Source organism: Cornus florida, unplaced genomic scaffold (genome assembly GCF_030987335.1).
Source record: "Cornus florida cultivar Cherokee Brave unplaced genomic scaffold, ASM3098733v1 CherokeeBrave_3.0.0_Hap2_Chr09, whole genome shotgun sequence".
Lineage (NCBI taxonomy): Eukaryota > Viridiplantae > Streptophyta > Magnoliopsida > Cornales > Cornaceae > Cornus > Cornus florida.
The window spans coordinates 42424871-42450383 of record NW_026775579.1 but is presented as its reverse complement, the minus strand read 5'-3'; the positions used below and the strand labels follow the sequence as shown (position 1 = coordinate 42450383).

Here is a 25513-nt window from a genome sequence, read left to right as displayed (position 1 = left end):
CGTTGTTTTCGACATGATAGGCTTTGACGTCATTCTCGGGATAGATTGGCTATCCTTCTTTCGTACATAATCGATTGCTTCCTCGGGAGGGTGACTGTTTGCACTCCCAAAGGAGATTGTTTTCACTTCGTGGGAGATCGGAGTGATTCCCACTTGACAATGATTTTCAGTATCGGTGACTGGAGTCGCCACAGGTCCTACTTGGCTAGCCTGTTAGCTGACGAGGATAGTAGCTCAGGCTGCGTTTACCCTGCAGTTGTTGTGGAGTTCTTGTATGTTTTTCCGGAGGAGTTGACGGAGCTTCCTCCTTTTCGGGAAGTTGTCTTTACCTTTGATGTCATTCTCGGTACTGCACCTATCTCCATGGCACCGTACCGCATGGCACCAGCAAAGCTTGATAAGCTGAAGGCTCAATTGGATGATTTAAAAGCTAAAGGCTTTATTCGTCCTAGTGCTTCACCCTAGGGAGCACCGGTTCTTTTTATAAAGAAGAATGATGGGTCTTTCAAACTCTGCATCGACTATCACAAGCTGAACCACGTCACAATCAAGAATAGGTATCCTTTGCCTAGGATTGATGACTTGTTAGCCACTTGTTTTTCAAAGATTGATTTAAGATCAGGTAATTATCAGTTGAGGGTTAAGGATGAGGATATATCCAAGACCGCTTTTCGTACACAATATGGCCATTATGAGTTTCTGGTGATGCCATTTGGTTTGACCAATGCTCCAGCAGCTTTTATGGACTTGATGAACCGCGTATTCAGTGACCATCTTGATCAATTCGTTGTGGTGTTCGTTGACGACATTCTAGTATACTCAGCTTCGGTGGAGGAGCATGAGTATCATTTAAGGGCAGTGTTATAGATCCTTAGGGATAATCGGTTGTATGCCAAGTTCGAGAAATGCGAATTTTAGCTACCGGAGGTGAAGTTCCTTGGACATGTTGTGTCAGGGGGCGAAGTTACAGTAGATCCGTTAAAGATTGAATCGGTGATGGATTGGGAACGTCCGAAGACAGTGTTTGAGATTCGAAGTTTTCTTGGCCTAACCGGCTATTACCGGAGATTTGTTCGGGATTTCTCTTGTCTAGCGGCACCTATGACTCAACTTACCCGTAAAGGGGTCAAGTTCATATGGAACGAGGCTTGTGAGTTTGCTTTTTAGGAGTTGAAGGTCAGGTTGACATCGGCTCCAATGTTGATCATTCCTGAACGTGGTTTGGGTTATGTGATCTTTTGTGATGCTTCGCAAGAAGGTTTAGGTTATGTCTTGATGCAGACAGAACTGGTGGTTGCTTATGGGTCTCGATAGTTGAAGACTCACGAGTTAAGCTATTCGACACATGATTTGGAGTTGGCAGCAGTTATTTTTGCCCTGAAGGGGTGGAGACACTATTTGTATGGAAAGAAGTTTAAAGTTTTCTCCGATCACAAGAGTCTTAAGTATCTCTTCTCTCAGAAGGATTTGAACTTGAGACAGCGCAAATGGGTTAAGTTCATGGAGCATTATGACTTTGAGTTACAATATCATCCGGGTAAGGCCAATGTAGTAGCTGACGCATTGAGTAGGAAGTTACGGGGGACTCTTGCTAGCATTTCCACTCACAGATGGAAGATGCTAGAAGAACTTGTAGACCTTGGTTTATAGTGTTATGAGGATGTTTCGCAGGCTATTTTGTTTAGTCTTGTGGCGCAACCGGCTCTTGTTAGCAGAGTTGTTGAGGCACAGTTGGAGGATGGGGAGATGAAGTCCATCCATGTTCGGATTTCCGGTGGTGAGAATGTAGAGGGTTGGACCTTACATTTAGACGGTGGTCTCAGGTACAAAGGGATGATGTTCGTTCCTTTGTCTTGTCATAAAGACGTTGTTCGGGATTTTCACCACTCTCGACTCACAGTTCATCCTGGTGGTACGAAGATGTATCATAATCTGCGACGACAGTTTTGGTGGCAGGGTATGAAACGGGATGTTTCACAGTTCGTGGCTTGATACCTTACTTGTCAGCAAGTGAAGGCAGAACATCAGAGACCGGCAAAATTATTGCAACCATTACCAGTAGCTAAGTGGAAATGGGAGCATATCACTATGGATTTCGTAATGGGACTTCCGAGGTCTCAGGCAGGGAATGATGCCGTTTGGGTTATAGTTGACAGGTTAACTAAGACGGCTCACTTCTTGCCCATGGCAGTGACAGATAGTGCAGAGAGACTGAGTGGACTGTATGTGAGGCAGATTGTCAGGCTTCACGGGGTTCCTGTATCCATTGTTTCGAATAGGGATCCACGGTTCACGTCTAATTTTTGGCAGAGTTTTCAGGAGGCTCTTGATACGAGGCTTCATTTTAGCACTGCATTCCATCCTCAGACCGACGGTCAGTCAGAGCGCACCATTCAGATATTAGAGGATATGTTACGGGCTTGTATCTTGGATTTTGGTGGTAGTTGGGAGGACTACTTGCCTTTGGTTGAGTTTGCCTACAATAATAGTTACCAAGCCAGTATTGGCATGGCACCTTTTGAAGCGTTGTATGGCAGGCCTTGCAGATCTCCAGTTTGTTGGACGGAGGTTTGTGATACCATTGTCTTGGGTCCCGACATTGTCATTGAGACTGCAGAAAAGATCAAGTTGATTCGGTAGCGGTTGGCTACTGCACAAAGCAGACAGAAGAGTTATGCTAACAGGAGGAGGCGATCCTTGTCTTTTGAGGTAGGAGACCATGTCTTTCTTAAGATTTCTTCTTGCAAGGGACTTCTGAGATTTCACCAGACTGGCAAGTTGTCTCCTAAATTCATGGGACCATTTGAGATATTAGAGCGCGTCGGTGAAGTTGCTTATCGTTTGGCTTTACCGCCAGACGTGGATAGGGTTCACGACGTCTTTCATGTTTCTATGCTGAGGAAGTACGAGCCGGATCCATCACATGTTTTACGATGGACAGATGTAGTTGTTGATGAGGATGTGACCTACGAGGAAGGTCCAGTCCAGATTCTTGATTTACGAGAGCAGGTCTTACAGACTAAGACCATTCCATTGGTTAAGGTCTTGTGGAGACACCACGGTGTCAAGGAGGCTACCTAGGAGCTTGAGCAGAAGGTTCGCTCTCGGTACCCCCATTTGTTCTCTCTTTCAGGTACGATACGATTTCGAGGACGAAATTCTTTTAAGGAGGGTAGGTTGTAATGACCCGGTCATTTCCTTTCTTTTCTCTTTTCGGTAAATTTTTTTTTTTTTTTGTCTTTTCCCTATTACGTCCTTTTGTCGTTTTTCATTTTTCCTTGCATAACCTGACTTTTTGTGTTAAGATTTGATTCCGGCTTTGCATACATCCATGATATTTCATTTTCATGAAATCTACATTTTCACTTTTGTAGAAAAGCATGTTAAATGTTTACTTTTCTTGTAAAGGGCATAAATGCACAACTTTTGGTAATTACTCTAAACTTGAGGGGATTTTATGTAATTAAATAAAGTAATTATTTTTCGTCTTGGGGACCATTTTGTAATTTAATGTGGAAGATATTTTAAAAAAAGACTTTTTTGCAATTTCCGGAAAATGTGACAAGTGTCACATTCATAAGGTGCCACTTGTTGATTTTGTGGTGAAACCACTTGGAAGCCTTGTTTGATGACACATGGAGGGTGGAGATTCACCCATTTGTTGGCCTAGGATTAGAGTACTTGTTGGTATGGATAGTTGACAAGTGTAGGCTCAATGTTAAGTCTTGAAAATTTACATAGGATGGTGACAAGTGTAGGCTTCATAATTGGTCTTACAATTGTGTATGTGTGAAAGGTAGTGCAAAAACATATAGTAAGTGGAGAATTCCACCATTTAGCTTAGGGTTTACACCTTTGTCTCAATTTCATCTCTTTTCTCTCAAGAACCCTAACTTAAGCCTCCATTGGAGAAAAGCTTGGTTAATAGCTTTCTTCTTCATTTTGGCCTCCTTCCACTCACCTTAGACCATTAAGCTTGGAATACATTATCTTTCTCTCACTCTCCTCTACAAAACCCTAGTTTGGTTTTTCATTTTAAGCTTGGTTGCTTTAGATTATAGAGATTCAATTCTCTATTGAGGTAGGGGTGGTTGTATGTTTATCCTCTTTGGGCTTTATATATATTGGAGTTTGATATATATTGATTACATGCCTTTTTAAATTCTTGTACTAGCATGTAAATAGAGATTTTATATACTTGACTTAGGATTTGTGAATTAAAGCATGTATATGACTATTAAATTGTGTAGGTAGGTTATTGTTTAATGATTTGCCTAATACTCGTGATTTCATTGAGGGTTTATTATGAATATCTTGAAATTGCACTTATGTTGTTAAGTAAATGGAGATTTCATTGAAAGCTTAGTATGAAAATCTTATGTGTGGCACTTATAATTACTTATAGGTAGATTACTATATTTCATGATTTGTAATTATGGCCTACGTTGATAGTAAATTGATATAACATGATGTGTAGTATCATTAACTTGCCACTTTAGACATGTAACCTTAAGACATGGGTTGCGTGGTTTTACCCTACTTGTGCTTGGTAGGTAGTTTCATGCATTGAGATTGCATAAATGTCATGAACTTGTTAATTTTTGGAAGCTTGTAAGGATATGAAATGTTGATGGCTAAGGCTTAGCTCTAGTACGGAGGGTAAGAATTCTCCTATGTCATAGTGCGCACTAGGTTGTACCTTGTGGGTCGTAATTATCCAAAATAACTTGTATGGACTTGTGGCCACATATCCTAGTCTTTCCATTATTTGATTTCGTATTACTTCCAAGTTGTAAATCATGGATTTCTTGTAGCTTGTGATTTGGTAACCTTAGTTATATTGTGGTTAGTGTACTTGTCTTAGATACTTGAATGCTACGTGCTCATCGTTTCAAACATTTGCATAGCTTGAGACGATCCCTTAGAGTACCATGGAAACATAGATGTTAGGTGGAATACACCCTTGTGATGGTCTATGTTTGGTTTACATTTACTTGAAACTATAGGGTATGCGCATGCACCACATCCTACAAGTAATTTAATTACTCACCTTAGTTGTTTTGGTTATTTTGCAGGTAAAGAAACTTTGTTTTGGGATGCATCACATCCTTAAGTTGCTTTGAAGTCTTAATGTAGTTTGTTGTATTTTTGAAAACATGCAAGTGTTAGCATGTAGAATCATTTTGGTGTAAAATGCTATTTTTGTTCTGAAATATGTAATGTGTACCTAAGTACACTTTTTGATACTTAAATAACATGTATGTGTTGAGGCCAAGGGCCAAACATGTTTAATTTAGCACTTGTAGTCGTTTGGTACCATCTTTTGCTTTAAGAATGTACTTAAACAAATTTTGGAGGTTTAACATGTGAGATTTTTGTAAATGATGTGCATGGGGCCATGAGCCGTTGTTTTACGTATAAATAATTTATATTAAGGTTATTTGCATGTCTACATATCCATATTTCATTAGAAATCAGTTTTAAACATTCAATTTTGGACCGAATCATCATGGATTTCGAAGTATAGGTTGAACCTTAACACCTTGCGCTTGCAGCAGACCTTACAACAGCTTTTCGAGGAGTTTTGGTCTGCCGAAACTCTATTTTGGTCGACCGATGGCCTCAAATCGGTCTATCAAACCAAATGAACAGTAAACCATGCCTTCAAAAAGTATTCTATCCAGTTCGGTCATCTGAACCTTTATTTCGGTCGACCAAAACTCCCCTCACGTGCCTGTCTTCCAGATTTTGTTCCAACACTGATGGTCTAACTTCGAAAGGCCATAAATTCTTCATTTCTAACCCAAATGGGGTGATTCTTGAGCCTAAACTTAAGGATTTTGAGTCAGGTTTCCAATGATTCTAATTTCATTCTTAAATTCAAATCAAAGTGGGAGTTATTAATGTTTTAGTGGGATAGTGTCAGTTTTTGCTTAAACCGGGAAAGGGCCTTTTGTGGGATTTTTGTCCAAAGTTCTTGGAACCTCTTGGAACATTGTGAAATGATTAGATTCGGTTGTATTAACCTTATTTGACTTGTTTCGAGTCAAATTTCCCCTCTCAATTGTAAATTGACCATTTTGCCCTTAATTGACAAATTTTGCCCATTTTGACTCTAGTTTCCTCTTTCGCTCTCCTCAAGTTCCATGACCTCAAGGAATGTCACACTTGTGTCTTAGAGATTATTTATATCTCAAAGGACTATGATTTTATCTTTTGCTTCCGCATTTTGGATCCGTTACTGGATTAACTTTTGGGTCATCACTGACGCCCCGGGTTAAAAAAACCTGGGTCGTTACATATCCAGAGATATTTGGGGATCACGCCCCACCCGCCCTACATCCTCAATCTAATCTCTCTACTTCTCTTTCATTTTTATCCATATTTGTGATATTAGACTGCTATTTTGATACCGTTATATTATATTTTTGAGGCTAGTCTATTGGCCCTATTCCTGTGATGTACTATATATACTATTTCCATTTTGTATATTATGCATGATATTTTTGGATGTCTGGATTTTATATTGATATATCTATTTGTGATTGACTCCATATATTATATACATCCCAGTGAGTTCAGTGAGAGGGTGCAGCCCGAATTTTTCAGGACCACCTTTTTCCACTCTCTTTACTTCAATTTCTTATCCCATTTACACTTACATGTCCACTGTGCACTGTTATTATCCCTTTTGTTATCTGATAAGTTTTATCCTAGTGCCATCTTTTCATGACCACAGTTAATCCCAAGTCTGGGGGGAGGGGCTATGCCACCTACTTCGGATACTTGTGTCCTGGCCATTCTTTGCTTAGCTACACTGGTATACTCTTTCCTTTGTTCTCTTTACACATTGAGGACATTGTGCCATTTAAGTTTGGGGGGGGGGGGTAATGGTGTTAATTGCAGTATTTGCTTTCAATTCAAAATTTTGAGCATGACTTGTGTATTTGAGGAATTTTCTATGATTGGTCCATAACTAGCTATGATTTTGATCTTTTGAGGACTATATTGCTTAAAATTTAAAAATTGCTTGACTTGAGAGTCCAATACTCCTTGTATGCCTTGTGGATGCTATTTAGGAGTAAATTTTTTGAAAGATTGATAACATGCTTGCACTTGTGGTCCACATCATCCTGATTTTGTGATTGTTTTGAGATTCACTCTAGAATTCTACATTATCACAAACGCACACTAGCATTCATTTGTGGGGTACAGGTTTTGTTGATTATTGAATTGGTTATATCCCAATTGAGCTAGTAGTGCATTGAAAGCTTTCATTCTTGATAAAGGTGGATAACAAACCCCTTTCATTGAGTAGCCGGGATTCTAGCCTCATCAAGCATTGAATTTCTCGCGCCGAAAGGTGGAGGGCTCAAACTCTAGGTTAATAATTGAACTTGTTTATCCAAAAAAAATAAAAAATAAAAAAAAAATAAAAAAATAAAAAAAAAAAGAGAAAAAGTTGCAAAAGCAATAAAAAAAGTGAGGACTTCTCCCAACAGGTGAGAAGTGGGAAATGATTAGATGGAGGTTGTTTTGATTTGTAGCCTAGTTGATTTGAGCTTATAAGTCCTTAGGGGTGTTTGAACGCCTAATGCCCTAAAGCCGTCTGGTTTGGGAGTCATTGATTTAACGCTCTACCTCATGAATCGCTAGAAAGCTTCATAGATCAACACGTTGTACTATACTTCCATCTTTGATCCTTAGGGATAAAAAAAAAAAAAAAAAATCGAGTGAAAAGAATAAGCGCACCTAGATGAATAAAGCTTTAATAGAGGGCCCACTCTTTGTCTTGATAATCAGTACTAGATTTGTGTGCTAGTTTGAGGGTAAGGATGTAACCATTTCTTTAGTTGGCTTAGACAACAACATATTTGATGCCGGTCCACTCAAAAAGGATTGTAGAGTTGTTTTGATTTGCATGATCATTTTCTTGATATGTGAAGTACTATATTTGTTTGCTTGATGTTTAGATATTGGGAGATTACTTGGAAATGGTTGAAAAATTGCATACTTGAGGTAGTTTTCTCCCAATACTTGTTTGCAATATTGGTGCCTCTTTAGTGAAAATGAGCTTAATGTTTGTGGGTATCATTTATGGAAACCCTAATGAGACTTCACTTGTCCACTAGGGGTAACCTAGGGGTTTAAAAGGCTTGTTGCATACACTAAATGCAATCGTGTTCCCTACAAAAGTGGCGTTATCCATTTATTGCTTTCTAGTTATAGTTGTTTAGTTGTTCATTTCATTCCTTTACCTTGTACTTCATTGCTAGGGACTAGCAATATTTAAGTTTGGCGGTGTGATGAGCACTGAAAAGTGCGCATTTAAACCCCTTAAGCGAGAAGTCCATTCATCTATCTTTATTTACCCGTTTTAGTACTTATTTGTGTTTTCGTTTATTTCAGGTTAATAATGTTAAAACAAGCTAAAAATGGTTTCTTAAGGCCTTTTTGGAGTCAAACTAAGTCTTAGTGAGAATTTGGAGCAAAAAGAGGCAGATTTGGAGTAAAAGGAGGTTGATGCTGAAAAATTGATGAGTGAGATTTATCAGGAAAGTTGGATAGATCGAACCAAGTTTGATCGATTGAAGAAAAAGTTGGATCGATTGAAAATGTGTTGGTAGCGAGCTATCTTATTCCCACTCACCCAAACTCCACCTACCACATAGTACGGGATTAGATATTTTTGGGGCTATATTTCTGACTTAATGGCTAAGAAAAGGACCTTCTATATAATGGGAATTGAACCATTTTTGTAAGGGAGTTTTTTATCATTTTATTTTTACATTGTAATTTTATTTTCTCTCTCTAGAAAAGTTAGAGATTAGGGTTAGAAGAGAAGAGGGAAGTGGAGGCTCATCTCAAGAACACATCTCTAGATCCACATACTCTCTCTCTTTAGAGCTTCAAAGAAGAAGAAGAAGAAGATGAAGAAGAAGATGGAGCCATGTTTGGAGCTTACTCTTGAGAGTTTCATGACCACATTTACCTCCTCCATGATTAGCTAGATCTATACTTAGGGCTTGGATGAGCCCTAAGTCTTGTATAATCTAAACCTTTATATTTCTATTTTTAGGGATTTATATATATTGTTCTGATTAGTGTTCTAGCCTTGTGAATTTAATGAATCTTAGTATATTTCTATGATTTTTATGGTTTAATTATTCCTATTAATTCTTTAGTTTATTTACATGTCCATGTGTGATTAAATTAGGAATTATTTCTTACATGATTCATATGGATTAATTCTTTCTATTGATTATCTATTTGATTACATGTTGTCTTATGTGTGATTATTTAGGAATTGATCTCTACACTAGATTCTCTATGTTGGTTACATGTCTATGTGTGATTAATTAAGGATTTAGTGATGGCTTAGTATGGGTTTTCATTAAATGGGTTTGTCAATTAATTTAATGAATTATTCTTATGCTTGATGGGTTGTTCTACAATTTAATTCATGTTTGTAGGTAGGTAGACAATCTATACTTGATTTGATATTCCATGGCTTATTATTGCAAATTCCATAATTCTCTAGATTGATATGTGCTACAATTGTGACTAGTTTGATGGGTTATGCTTAGAATTGATGGGTTGTGCTACACTTAGTTTATTTGTTGGTTAGGTAGACAATTCATGCATGAATTTGATGGGCCATGCTTAATATTGTAATTGGTAGTCGCATTTTGTTCACAACAATGTATTCCCCATTAATGGAAAGCAAGTGGTTAATTACATGAGCTTAGTGGTGATTTCAACACCCTAAGACCTCTCTTCATATCTCTTAAGTCCCTATCTCTCACTAGTTTACTTTAATTGAATTTTAATTTTCTTGCATCTTAGTTTAATCAACTATTCTCTATCTTTTGCAATCAATTGATACATTAGAGTCGAAGTTAAATTCCAACACGTATAATCTCTCTGGATGATCCCTACTCGCTATACTTCATTAGTTGTAGTAGTGGTTTTTATAAATGTAAATTTGACTAGAAAAGCTTCCGAAACCACATTCATATTTTGACCTTGCGAAGCGACCTCTCGCATTAAAAAGTCTCGTTTTCTAAATGCATTGGAGAGAGGCTCGTCAAAAATCCATTTTATCAAACGAGGCTTTGTTGCCTTCTTAGTCAAAAGATGCCTCAAAGCAGCATGGTCAGAATAGACAATGACTTTTGACCCTAAGAGATTGGACCGGAATTTATCAAGAGCATATACCACGGCAAGTAATTCATTCTCGGTAGTGGAGTAATTCAATTGAGTTCCCGAGAAGTCTTACTTGAATAGTATACAGCGCATAGAAGTTTTCCTACCCTTTGCCCCAAAACTACTCCCATGGCATAATCAGAGGCATCACACATGATTTCAAACAGTAATGACCAATTGGTAGGTTGCATAATAGGAGCAGATAACAATGAACTACAAAGTGTATGGAAAGCATCAAGGCATGCTTGATCAAAGACAAAAAGAGTGTCCTTGGCGAGAATATTGCACAAGGGTCTAGCAATTTTGCTAAAGTCTTTGATGAAACGGCGATAGAAGCCGGCATGACCTAAAAAGGAGCGATCCTCTCTCATCGTGGAAGGCGGAGGCAATTCAGAAATGAGCTCAACTTTTGCTTTATCCACCTCGATACCCCTTTTTGAGATGACATAACCTAAAATAATACCTTCTTGAACCATGAAATGGCTCTTTTCCTAACTAAGAATAAGGTTTGTTTCACGACATCTTTTAAGCACCAAAGATAGATTTTTAAGGCATGCATCAAATGAAGACCCAAAGATAGAAAAATCATCCATAAAGACCTCTAGATACTCTTCCACCATATCCGAGAAAATTGACATCATACGCCTTTGGAATGTTGCGGGAGCATTGCATAAACCAAAAGGCATCCGTCGATAAGCAAATGTACCAAAAAGACAAGTAAAGATGGTTTTCTCTTGGTCTAAAGGGTCTAGGGCTACTTGATTATAACCCAAATAGCCATCAAGAAAGCAATAATATTATTGCCTGGCCAATCTCTCTAGAATTTTATCAATGTATGGCAAAGGAAAGTGATCTTTTCTAGTGGCGGTATTTAATTTACGTTAATCAATGCATACACGCCATGAATTGGCGGTACGCTTAGAAATTGCCTCACCTTTTGAATTTTCAATCACCGAAATCCCCGATTTCTTGGGAATTACTTGAGTTGGACTTGCCCATTTGCTATCAGAGATTAGATAAATTATACTAGCATCCAAAAGTTTAACAACTTCATTTTTTACCACCTCTTTAATGTTTGGATTTAATCTCCTTTGAGCATCCCTAAAAGATTTTGCATCCTCTTCCATAAGTATGCAATACATATAAATAGAAGGGTCAATTCCCTTTAGATCTGCCACACTCCATCCAATAGCTTCCTTATTTTCTTTAAGCATATTTAAAAGATCATTCTCTTGGTCCTCTTCAAGGTTTAAAGAAATGATGACCGGTAGAGTCTCTTTTGGGCCCAAGAAGGCATACTTGAGATTGGAAGGAAGAGTTTTAAGCTCAAGAATGGGTGGAGAGACTAAAGATGGGACCGGTGGAGTACTAGAGAGTGGAGGAAGAGGTTTCTTTGGAGCTTTTTAAGGTGGAAAGTCCAAACTTGACATGGATTCCATTAAATCATTTACTTCATTCATTGATCCTTCATTATCAAACCCACAATTTTCATACATTTCAAGGAGACAAGATGTAAAAGGATCCCCAGAGAAAAGAGATGAAAGATTGTCCTCGGTTGGCTTTTTCATAATCATGGAAGAAATGGACTCCTCAACGACCTCATCCAAAACATCTATGAGACAACAGTCGTCTTTATTTATAGGATGTCGACTTGCATTGAAAACATTAAGCTTAACCATCATGTTGCCAAAAGAAATGTCCATAACCCCAGATCTACAATTGATAGTTGCATTTGTAGTGGCAAGAAATGGCCTTCCTAAGATGATTGGGACGTGGTTGGTAGGATTAGCAACCGGTTCAGTATCAAGAACCACAAAATCAACCGAGAAATAGAACTTGTCAACCTTAATGAGAATGTCCTTAACCATACCCCTAGGAGTTTTGATGGATCTATCGGCTAATTGAAACACCACTGAGGTTGGCTTCAATTTATTCAATCCTAGTTGGACATACATAGAGTAAGGAATCAAATTAACATTCGCCCCTAAGTCAAGAAGAGCTCTACGAACTTTATGGTTTCCAATCATACATGAGATGGTCGTAGCACTGGGATCTTTGAACTTAGGTGGAGTGTTATGTTGAATGATGGAACTCACTTGCTCCGTGAGGAACACTTTTTTAGGGCTTTATCCCTTATTCTTTCTCTTTTGTGTGCAAAGATCTTTTAAAATTTTTGCATAAGGTGGAATTTGCCTAATTGCATCCAAGAGAGGTAGATTTATGCTTACTTGCTTAAACACCTCCATCATGTCATGGATTTTTCCTTCTTGCCTCCCAAAAGGCGAAGTCTCTCTCAATGCATATGGAAATGGAGCTTTTGGCTCGTAAGATTTTGCAACTTGAGAAAATGATGAAGAAGATTGAAAATTTCTATTTGGAACATTTTCCTCTAAGGAAGTAGGAGTATGATTGGAATCGGGATGGGTGTCAACTTTTGGTTGCACTAGTTCACTAACTTCACTTGGTTTTTTAACCCTATTGTCAATTTGCTTATCACTTCTCAAAGTAGTAATGGCTTGCACTTGTTCTTAGGAAGGACACCCCGATGTAGAGTTTGCTTCCATAAAATATTGGGCTTTTGGGTTCCTTTCGGGTTAGCTAGGTAGCTTACCAATCTCTCTCGCATTCAATGCATTAGCTATCATCCCAATTTGGGATTCAAGCTTCGATATCGATTGAGAATGAGAATGCAACAAATTGGTGTTCATTTCCAAACTACCTAAAGCCACTAAAACCTTATTTTCAAATGTAGAATCGCTAGGGAGTGCATGAGAGTGATGAAAACCATTTTGAAATTCATAGACTTGAGGATGTGAAAATTGGTTCATTCTTTGATGATAGAAAGAAGATGAAACAAAATTTTGAGAACCTTCATTTCTTTTATAGGGAGAAACATATCGATTTTGAGAATTTCTAGCTTGAAAAAAACTTGAATTTTCATCCTACCTCGGGACATAAACATTTGAATAAGGGCAAGCAAATATAGCATTGACTTGTTCAAGGTGTTCATTAAACACATGTCCACGGGGACAATTGGAAGTAGAATGTAAAACACTAGAACATGTCATGCAAGGCTCACAAAAATGATAGGAGTGATGAAAATGAGATGATTTGATAACTGGTTTTTGACTCAATAAAAATTTATCAAGTTTTTGAGAAAGAGTTTTAACCTCGGCTACAATCTCCATTGGACTTTCAATTTGACACACTTTCAAATTTTCCTTCTTTTTATTAGAATTATGACCCAACCGAGAAGTGTGATATTGATGTAAAGAATTCTCACTCATTTTTTCAAAAAGATGCCAAACATTATCCTCATGTTTCCCAAAATATGAACCCCAACATGAAGAATTAACAATGTCCTTGTGAATGTCAGATAGGCTTTCATAGAAATATTGAACCACTTGCCATTTTGGAATACCATGGCGTGGGCATTTCCTTAGCAAGTTATTCAATCTTTCTCAAGCCTCATGTAAAATTTCTCCTTCCCCATGAGAAAATTCTCTAATTGCGGTTCTCATTGAATTGGTCAAACTTACGGGGTAAATTTTTTAAAAAAATTCATTTTGCATTTGTATCCTAGAAATTATTGAATTTACCCCCAAATTATTGAACCAATGTTTTGCCTTATTTTTAGGAGTGAAGGGGAAAATGAGTAGTCTAAGAACTTCTTCCAGGATATTCATGTACTTCACGGTGGAGCATATTTCAAGAAATTCATCAAGATGTTTATATGGTTCTTTATCATCTAAGCCATAGAAAATTGGACACATTTGAATGGTTTCGGGCTTAATTTCATATTGATTGGCCCCAAAATTAGGAAGCATAATGCAAGTTGGTGCATGGTATTCATGAAGATTATAATGAGCACGAAGAAGCATTGGAGGAATCGGAGCTTGAACTCCAGGAGGACATTGGTTGAAAGGAGGATGTTCCATGAAATTCGGGTCTAAATAACCAAGATAACCTTCTAGATTTTCCATTAGAATGATGAAAGGTTGGTTGAAACCACACAAAAATCAAGTAACATAACAATAAAATCAACAAAACAATCACTTCGCCCCAGTAACAAATCAATAATCCTCTACATACGATGATCCCATACTCCCATGTTTTGACCAATATGCAAAAAAAATTAAAATACCTCCACGCGAGCTCACGATCTATCTAAGAGAATAAAAACTTGCCTCCATGTGGGCTCACGATCTATCTAAGAAAATAAAAATTTGCCTCCACGCGGGCTCACGATTTAACTAGAGATTGAGTTTAGAAAAGCTCACAAAGGGTCCTTAAGCAACTTCAAATGATTTTTCAATTTTTTTCTTTGCTTTCCTTGCTTTGCAATTTTTATTTTATTTTTGAGCTTTTTATGCTCTTGCTTAGCTTCACTTGGCTTCTTTTGCTTCTCTTGCTTTTCAATTTCCCTTTGCTTCACTCTCTTGGCTCAATTCACCTAGCTAATCAAGAATAAACACAATAAGTAACTAAAGATAAAATAAAAATGAAAATAAAAAACAAGATCAAAAGAGTACTAATTCCAAATTAATTTCCAAATACGATGGTGCCAAATCCCCGGCAACGACACCAAAACTTGGTGTGTCGCTTGCCAAAGCAACCAAATTGCAAAAGTGTGGCCAAGTTTAAATTTATAAAATGTCACTACCACTTCTAACTAAAAATATAACTAGGGTGAGTAGGGATCGTCCCAAGGAATCGGAGGTGTATTTGTGATGGAAATTAATGTCGGATTAGTGGGACGAATGATCAAAGATTGATTGGTGGTTGATTACTAAACTATAATGCAATTAAAGATTAATACAAGTAAAAAGAGAACAATTTAGAAAATAGGGAAAAGATATAGGAGAAAGGTCTTGGGGCATAGAGTTATCACTAAGCTTCACTTCGTCAAACACTAGCAATTGTATATTAATGGGGAAATTTAAATTAAAACTTTGTATGTGTGTGTGACATCAATTGAAACTAAGCATGGATGGCAAATAAGTATAGATTGTCTAACCAATTTGAATGAATAGCACAACCTATCAAATGAGACCAAGATTTCATTCAATTAAACCACAACTAATGCACACACAAATATCTAGAGATGTACACTCTTTGCATTCAAACACTAGTAATTGTATATTAATGGGGAAATTTAAATTGTGTAATACCCTAATTTTAAAAGGATAGTCTTGGCATTTTAATTATTGTTTTATTGCATTTTTGTGTGATTATTTGCTTAATTATTTAATTATTTATTTGATTTAATTGTTTAATTATGTATTTAAATTGCATTATTTGATTAATTGTTTTATTTAATTGAATTAGTTGCTTAATTGTTTATTTAATGGTATTTTTATTTTATTTAATTGGAATAATTTAGTATTATTAATTTTAATGGGAAAGTAGGGTTTCATTCTTTTAGGAATCACGTTTTGGCCGACTAGGGTTTGGTTAGGGTTTCTGTCTCTAATTATAATTGGACCTAGGTTTTAGTATTGCCTATAAATATACTATTATATGTCTGCAAACGGGTTAGAAAATCCCTATGCATGTACCAGTGATATAGAGAGAAATAGAGAGGGAATTGTAAGAAAAACAAAGAGATTAAGGCTGGGGTTTCGGCTGTGGATTAAAGGATGGACCTACGAGGAGGGAAGGTTGAGAAGTAGGAGGTTGACAGTGAGCGAACGTCGTCGGAAAACTTAGGAAGAATGCGACGAGGTTTTTATTCAAAAATCTCACAGGCAAGTTCTATTCTGTCTCTCTCCCCTTGACCTGTGTTCTGTGCATACCTAGATGATCTCTAGGATTTTAATCAGATATTAACTGAATTTTACATGCTTAGTATATGTTAAATTGCTCGTCTATATATGTTTACTTTACTCTGGAATTGTTCTTGCAATGGGATTTCAGTGTTTGATCTTTGAGCATGTTAAATCGGTAATTATTTTTATGGTTGTTTTTAATGCAAACTGATTTAAATAAATGACTGGGATGATACTGGATATAAATTGGACTATTAAGATCAATATTTATAAAGAACAGAAGGGTTGGAAATGGCCAGAGATGAAGCAGATGAAGGGAAGAAGTTTAGAGCTCTTAAAGAGGGAGAGAGCCGGCTCCATGGAAGTGGGAGCGACTCCCTCTTGTGCAGAACCGACTCCCTCTTGTGCAAAGCCGGCTCTAGGTGATGGGGAGTCGGCTCCCTTCTTCATAGAGCCGGCTCCAAGGTCTAAGGAGCCGGCTCCATGTGTAATTGAGCCTGCTCTCAAGTTTTGAGAGTAGGCTCTTTTGTTTGATGCATTCTGGAGGTGTTTTGGGCACTGTTTGGATGAGTTTGGGCTTCCGAATTGTTGTGGGATTTTAAATGAGGGTTATAATAATTATTTCATGGTGTATTAAAACCCTAGGATGCATAATGTATATTTATACGTTAATAAAGTGAACGGTATGAAAGTTTAAATAATTGTGCATACCGTTAACGGATATAAGGGATTTAATTGCTTAACTTTATTTTAGCAATTTAACAGATTATAGCATGATTATAAACCTTGTTTTGGATGCATAATATGGTCATTTACTTATCAGACTTGATCTATGCTTATTTAGGATTCTAATTGCTGAAATAATAAACGTTATTCTGCAATTCCATGGATTATTGTTTTGGTTATTAATTACTGAACTATTAAACTATGTTCTGTCAATTATGTGGATTATTGTTGGATTTGAATTACTGAATTATTATATTAAATTCTGTCAATTATATGGATGTTATGGATTGTATGCACCAGTATGGGACGGTGGCATACTAGGGATGGTTTAGCTCAAAACGCTAAAACCTAATTTATTGGAATAAGGGAATGGATTGTAAAATATTGAATCCTACTTATATTTAAGTCAGATCAATTGAATAAAGTTGAGTGACTACTTGGATTAGTCGTTATTTGTGGTTAAGTCAGATCAACTGAATAAGTTGAGTGGTTAACCGGATTATAAATCTTATGTCAGATCAACAAATAATTGAATGACATACTCTAGTTTTGGATGGACTTTAAATATATGATTATGGTACCACGATATGAGCTTGAGTCTCAGAGTCGATGGTTAGGGCGCGTATATGCAATGGATGCATAGGTGGCTATGATAGGTTGAGGTGTACCCTGTTAGGCTTAGGTATTCATGCCCACTCAAGTGCGTTTTGCATGTTGCCTTCTATTCAGGTTGAGACCCCCTTTGTAGTTCAGTGAATGTCCCTTAGAGTGGATATATATATGTATGGACTAGATAGATATTGTTGAGATATCTAGGGTGTATTTGCGTATCGGGTCACTGTATGGATTGCAGTTAGAATAGAACTTCTCCGTGGGCCTGACCTACTCTAATATTTTTTCAGGTATCGGACGGTTCCAGTCTCAGGGCTTGTTCGGCTAAGCAGAGACGGTCATTCATTCTACCAACGACGTAGGATTTCATTCCATGTTTTAGATTTGGATTTTATCTTCAATTGATTACTTTTCAGTTGCGATTTTGTTGAGGGGTCCACTAGATGGATTCCCAAGTTGTACTCTTGGAGGTTTTGGAGAGTTAGATTATTTTAATCTTTAAGGTTTGAGGATTTTATATTAATTAATTCTTTCAGCTTTATTCTATTTCTTAAAGTCTTTTTGTATTCTGTGTTTGTTTATATATTAATTGTTTGATATTCCCTCGGGTTTGGGCTTGGGCCTGATCAACCCATGTCTCAGAGTCGATGGGTATCACAAATTGTAACTTTGTGTGTGTGTGTGACATCAATTGAAACTAAGCATGAATGGCAAATAAGTATAGAGTGTCTAACTAATTTTAATGAATAACACAACCTATCAAATAAGACCAAGATTTCATTCAATTAAACCACAATTAATGCACACACAAATATCTAGAGATATACACTCTTTGCATTCAAAAGTATGGAATGTCAAGAAACAAGAATGGATTGTTCACCTACCTAAGAAATTAAAGCATCTACACTACAACTAGGCTAGAGACATGAAATTAAACTAATTAAACTAGAGATGTGATACAGTCCATCAAGAAACAAGTGTGAACCATCAAATAAATCACAAAAGTGTTCCATTAAGCACCATGCCTTAACCATCACTAGATTAACATCATCAATACACATAGACATGTATCAAATTTATTAAATCTAGAGATCAAAATAAGAACATCAATTCTATCTTACATAGACATATGAGTAGAGCTAAATGATCAATTGAAAGCATTAATCCATACAAATCAAGTAGAAATCACAAGATCTATATTTATCCATGGTCAAAACATCTATTACAACTAAAATCCCCAAAAATACACAAAAGCTAGGTTGGAGAAGCAAGCCTAGAGGCTATCTCTAGCCCCAAGAGAAGGATTTAGCCACTCATTGTAGTGGTCATGGAACCCTCAAAGGCTAGCTTGAAGGTTGGCATCATCATCTTCATCCTTGCTATCTTCTTTAAAACCCTAATTCTAGAGAGAGAAACTATCTGTTTTATATTTGGTAATTATAATAATAATATCTACTACAATGATGTTTAATAAATCAATTGCACACTCCTTTGAGTAAGGACCAAGTCAGAATAATAGTCTCTGATTGGAGGAAATTCGCAGCTATGCATGGTAGGTAGAAATCGGCGCACTCGGGAATTAGACAGCTTACTGCCAGCAGGCATTTCGATCGATCGAATATTTTCGATCAATCAAACATTTAGCTTCGATCGATCGAAGCTGACGTGGCATCAAAAATATCTTCGGGCCTTATCCACTTTGCTGAGCTGGCACTGCCATCATTTCGATCAATTGAAGATCATTTCAATCAATCGGGACTTCCCTTCGATCGATCAAAGTTCCCCTGATGCAATTTTCTTGGCTTCTTTCCAACTTTGCTCATTAGCTCCAAAAATGGTCTAAATGGCTTTTGTTAGCCCGTTTGAACATTATTCACCTGAAATAGGCAATAACACAAATAAGTATCTAAGATATGAAAGTAAGATAGATGAATGGACTAAAATACCCTAGCTTAGGAGCTAAAATACATCACATTTGAGCATTCATCAACCATTGTCTCTCATCACCAGCACCAAAGGAGCATCCACGCGCCACCCTTGGAGGTAGGGAATGCAACAGGTCTTCAGTCAAACTATGTGTCTGACACTTCTGTCCAAGCTATTCCAACACACAAAGACTTTCTTTTATTACACCAAAATGGAAATACTTGGCTTCTACAAGGTCTGGACAATGCTCAACAACCCTTTCTTGGCTCTGATGGTCCTCGAGACACACATACCAGCTAGTCAAAAGTTGCTGCCACTGGTCATGACACAAGTACTGACAGGTACAAGATGAACCTTGAATTTTTCCCTCCTAATGCAAGGTCTAGGTCCTCCACTGTGGTTGATCTTCCTACAAATCTCGCTGAGGAAGGGGAGCAAGAATGGAAGGCCAGTATTGTAGGTTATTTTCTACAGAAGAAACTTCCACACACTCTTGTTAAAAAATAAGCTCAAAAACTATGGGGTTCAATAGGTTTTGAGGAATTAATTGGGAATGATAATGGCTTCTTCATTTTCAAGTTTTTCAATGAGGATAATTGCAACAATGTCCTTGTGAATGGGACATGGATGATGATGGAAAGACCAATTATTCTCAAAAAATGGGAAAAATGTATGGAATTTAAGAATAAGGCATGTAGTATCATACCTTTATGGGTAAAATTTTTTAATATCCCTTATGAGCATTAAACTACAAGGGGCTTAAGTCGTATCACTAGTGCAGTGGGGAAACCATAATTTGCAGATAAACAAACTGAAGCTTTAACTAGAATAAGTTATGCAAGGGTATGTATTAAAGTGGATGCTACTAAACCTCTTGTGGATAACTTTGAAATTAGGTTGGAAAGTGGTAAACTCATCACCATTGATGCAGAATACTAATGGATGCCTCAAGCTTGTGAGGTATGTAAGTGTTTTAGACACACAAATTCTAAGTGTAAACCACTTATTGGCACCACAGGTCCTAACCCTTTTGAGGGCACCACTGTTACTTCTAACTTTGAATGGAGGATTGTCCAGAAGAACAACAAGGTGGTTCCAACCACGTTTATTGAACACTATGCTCCTAATACTAGCATTGAAACTTGCTCAGAGCAGACACTTCCCCTTCATAATAATGTTAGGCCTGAACCCCCTTTGTTAACAAATAACCAATTTGCCACATTATATTCTGAAGTTGAACCTTCCACAACAGGTTGCTCTACTCCCATTGACACTGAAAATGATCCTGATAGCCACAACCATGATCAACACTCTGAAATTGAGCCTTCCACAATAGGCTGCCTTATTCCTATTGTCTATACAATTGCTACAGGTAGCCACAACCAAGATCAAGTGGGTTATATGCAGGATGATGATGTTAATTCTAGCACTAGAAAAGCTAAAGCTTCACATACTTCCTCTGACACTACCATGTCCTCTTCAAGTCATGGTAGTAAAATAGGTAATAGTGATAAAAAATGTATAAAGGATGATACAGGGAAGAAGAAGAAGAAGGGTGACATTACCCAAGAGATGCCTATTCTGGGCTTTCCAGGTCTTGTGGTCCAATCCACTCAATGATCAATACAGCAGTTTGGAATATCAGGGGTCTTAATTACCCTGAAAAACAAAGAGAAATAAGGAAGCTTATTTATGAATATAAGCTCCAGTTAGTGGCCATTGTGGAGAACAAAGTTTAAAAAGTCAATGTCAAATCAGTGCTGAGGAACATTGCCCCTTCATGGCAATTATTGCATAACTACAACCATTCCACTCTTGGGAGGATATGGATTCTTTTTTTACCAGAGGTTCATTAAAGTCCAGAAGCTTAGTGATAGTGCCTAAGCTATCCACTATTCTTGTGACGGCCCAAGTTTTTCAACTCGGTGCGTCTGTGATGAACCGAAAGTTAATCCGATGACGAATCCGAAATGCGGAAGCAAATGATAAACCAAGGTCTTAAGAGATAGGAATCACTCCTAAGACACAAATGTGACCTTTCATGAGATTACGGGACCTAAAGAGAGCAAAAGCGGAAACAAAGGTCAAAATGGACAAAATTCGTTATTTGAGGGGCAAAATGGTCAATTCACAACTAAAGAGAGAACCTTGACTCTAAATAAGTCAAACAAGGTGAAAAAAACCTAGTCTAATCATTTTAAGACATTCCAAGAGGTATTAAGAACATTGGCTAAGAATCCCACAAATTGCTCTTTCCCGGTTGAAGTGAAAACTGACACTACTTCACTAAAACATGAATCTCTCTTACTGTGTTTAGAATATGAGAATGGCATAGGTACCATTGGAATTATGACTCAAAATCCTTAAGTTTAGGCTCAAGAATCACCCCATTGGATAAGGAACGAAGAAGTTATGGCCTTCCGGAGTTGGACCATCAGTGCTGAATTGAAATCTGGAAGTGCTGGTGCATAGGGGTTATTTCGGTCGACCGACTTATAGTTTCGGTCAACCGAAACTGGTCACAAAAGGGATCGGTCAACCAACTTATAGTTTCGGTCGACTGGAACTCACAGAATGTTTTCTGAAGGCTGATTTTTACTGTTCATTTGGTCTTAAAAAGGGATCGGTCGATCAACTTAGAGTTTCGATCGACCGAAAATCCTCGAAACGTTGTTGAAAGCTCCTCCAAACATGTGAAATTGTAATGGAACCTATGGGATTCATTTTAGCCACATGCATAGATCAAAAATTGATTCATTTTAAGGAAGATTGAACATATGAACATGTCAATTACAAGAGTTTCATGTGGCAAACCTCCAAGATGGTTAAAATAAATATTTGAAGAAAAGTTTGATACCAAAAGAGTATAAGTACAAAAGTAATCATGCTTGGCCCTTGGCCTCCATACATACATGCTTATAATATCAAAAGTGAATACTTAAGTATCATTACATGTCAAGAAAGCTACATAAGCTTCTAAAGTACCATACACCCATGGTATACAAAATATGACATCAAAGTTAAGCATGTTAAACACTTGCATGTCAATATACAAAAATGCTTCAAATGACTCATAAGCCTCTAAGGATGATGAGCATCCAAGAACATAGTCTCTTTACCTAAAAAACAACCCAAACCACTAAGGTGAGTAATCAAGTTACTCGTAGGAAAAAGCATATGCGTATATCCTAAAGTTTCAATATCATTGCAAGATCAATATAGACGAATACAAGGGATCATTCCACTTAACGTCTATATTCAAGGTGTTTTAAGGGATCATCTTAAGCTAACTTAAATGAATCTAGCAACACAATATCAAAATGAATATACTTCACAACATCAAATCGCATGAAACTAAAATTACAAGTTACAACTTAAACATTGATTGTCAACTTGGAATTGAATGCGAAATCAAAAAGTGGAATCGTTGGACACCTAAGCTCGGAATTCTGCCGAGACCTCAACGGTTATTCTAGGCATTAACCCGCAGGGAAGACCACATTAAGTGCGCACTATCTCAATTGGGGTGAACTCATACTTCCCGCACTAGAGCCAAACTCTAGCTATGTCACTTGTAACCATGTCCCAAGAGAATCCAAAATACATCAAGTTCAAAACTTATACATAATATTAAGGCATATATACCACCTTCCATGCACAAGCATTTTGAAACCACACAAACCATGTCTTAGGGTTCCAAGTCTAGAATGACATGCTAAATGACAAGTCATCATCATGATATTATGTACAATACAATACCACCAACTTATCAATTTCAATCATGCCTCAACAATGAACTTTATACACTAAATATCAACATTTAAAGCAATAAGCTTTTATGATAATTACTATTTGTAATCCACAAGAATATAGAATTATTATCTCAACAAATATAGCAATTCAAGTCAATGGAAATTGCATAAAACATTAATAATTCCACAAGAATTCTATATCATCACTACATGTGAAAATACAAGAATTTAGTATATTACTAAATTATATAATCCTTCTACACATGGTTTATACATATCATACATGCTTAAATCAATAAATCCTAAGTCAAGATGTGAGCGTTTCCTATAATATGCAAGACTATCATATTAAAAGCATGTATACAATATATATTAAATCCTAAGGATTATAAAACACTTAAAATATAAACATACTACCACCCCTACCTCAATAGAGAATTGAATCTCTGTAATCCAAGCAACCAAGCTCAAAATGAAAAACAAGTTTAGGGTTATTGAAGAGTAGAGTGAGGGGAAGCTTTTGTGTTCCAAGGTTTTTGGTCTAAGGTGAGTGGAAGGAAGCCAAAAATGAAGTCAAAGCTATGAACCAAGCTTTTCTCCAATGGTGGCTAGGTTAGGGTTCTTGAAGAACATGTGAAATGAAAAAGATAAAGTGTGAAATGGTGAGTGGAAAGGCTAGAAATCCTCCACTCACTATGTGTTCTTACACTACCTCTCACACACACACAATGCAAGACTAAACCATGATCTTACACTTGTCACAAATCAATGACTTCTTCCTAGGCTTAATCCTAAGCCTACACTTGTCAACAATCAAAGCCAACATGTGTACCAATCCTAGGCTAACATGTGGGTGAACCTCCACCCTCCAAATGTCAAAAGATTACACATCAAAATCACTCGACCCCATTGCCAACAAGTGGCACCATGAGAATGTGGCACTTGTCACATTTTTCAAAAATTGTAAAAGGGTCCTTTTTCAAAATATCTTACAAATTAAATTGCAAAAAGGTCCCTAAGATGAAAATAATTACTTTATGTAATTACACAAAAATCCCAAAAATAATGAATAATTACACTAAAGTATACATCCACGCCCTTTATAAAAAAAGTAAGCAATTAACATGCTTTTCTGCAAAAGTAAAAATACAAATATCATGGAAATCAAATATCATAAATGCATGCAAAACCGAAATCAAATCCGAGCACAACAAGTGAGGTTATGCAAGGAAAAATGAAAAACGGAAAAAAGACGAAATAGGAAAAAAACAAAAAAAGAAAAAGACGAAAAAAGAAAATCGTCGAAAAGAAAAAGGAGGACAAAGACCGGGTCATTACAATTCTATCACCATAGATAGTGACCATACTAACTTTAATCTCTCTGTCATTTATGCCTTTAATAATGCAGATTACAGAAGAAGTTTGTGGAATGACATCTGTCAATTTGCTGCAGCTACTTCACAGACCCCATGGATTCATTTAGGTGACTTTAATGTCATTAGGCACCCTGCAGTGTGTTTTGGTGGTTCTCAAAGATGGACTCCTGCTATTAATGAGTTTAACACTTGCATTCACACCTTTGAGCTTAGTTATCTGAGGTATTGTGGAATACTCTTTACATGGACAAACAAAAGCCTAGGAATTGCCAATATCTCAGAAAAGCTTGATAAAGTCCAATCAAATGATAAATGGCTTACAACCTTTCCCCTTTCTGAATGTGAGTTCTTACCCCAAAGGATTTCTAATCACTCCCCAATGGTGGTTAAGTTTGGTAACCCTAATCCTAGAAGAAATATCCCTTTCAAATTCTTTAATTTCCTTGGTGATCACAGGGACTTCCTAACCACTACTAGTGTTATGTGGGGAGCTAATGTGAATGATCACACTATGTTCCAAGTGACTAGAAAACTCAAGCTTTTAAAACAACATCTCAAACTCTTAAACACTAAAGAGTTTAGTGAGATCTCTTCTAGAGTTATTGAAGTTAAGGAGGCCCTTCACCATTGTGAAATGACTCTTGACTCTTACCCCTCTGATGAACATCTAAGAACTAGAGAAAATGAGCTTCTTCAAGCTTATAATGATGCAACAGTTGCGGAGGAATCATTCTTTAGACAAAAATCCAGAATTAATTGGTTAAAGGAAGGGGATGGGAACACTACTTTGTTCATGAAAGCCTTCAACAACAGATGCAACAAGAAAAAGATTCTTAGCCTCCATTTAAATGATGGAACCACCACTAATGAACCTCAAGTGATCAAGGAGGAAGCCCTCAACTATTTTAACTCTATTTTTGGTGGAGAAACTAGCAATTATTTAGGTATGGATGCTCTAAAATCTGTGTACCACAAGACTATTCCTGATACTTTCATTGCTCAGCTTAGTGTCATTCCTTCTAATAAAGAGATCATGAAGTGTTTTTTCACCCTCAAAAACAATAAGTCTTCAGATCTGATGGGTATAATGCTTATTTTTATAAGAAGGCTTGGTCTGTTATTGGAGATGACACCACTAAGATTATGA

At 37.0% G+C, this 25513-nt stretch overlaps 1 protein-coding gene across 1 annotated transcript; it reads left to right on the top strand.

The window, feature by feature from the left end:
- The first annotated feature begins 159 nt into the window (after positions 1 to 159).
- Positions 160 to 25513, top strand: LOC132272541 (uncharacterized). The gene is made up of 3 exons (XM_059773670.1): positions 160 to 346; positions 20257 to 20832; positions 24399 to 25513. The coding sequence occupies exons 1-3, from the start codon at positions 160 to 162 to the stop codon at positions 25511 to 25513; spliced, it is 1878 nt and encodes a 625-aa protein (XP_059629653.1).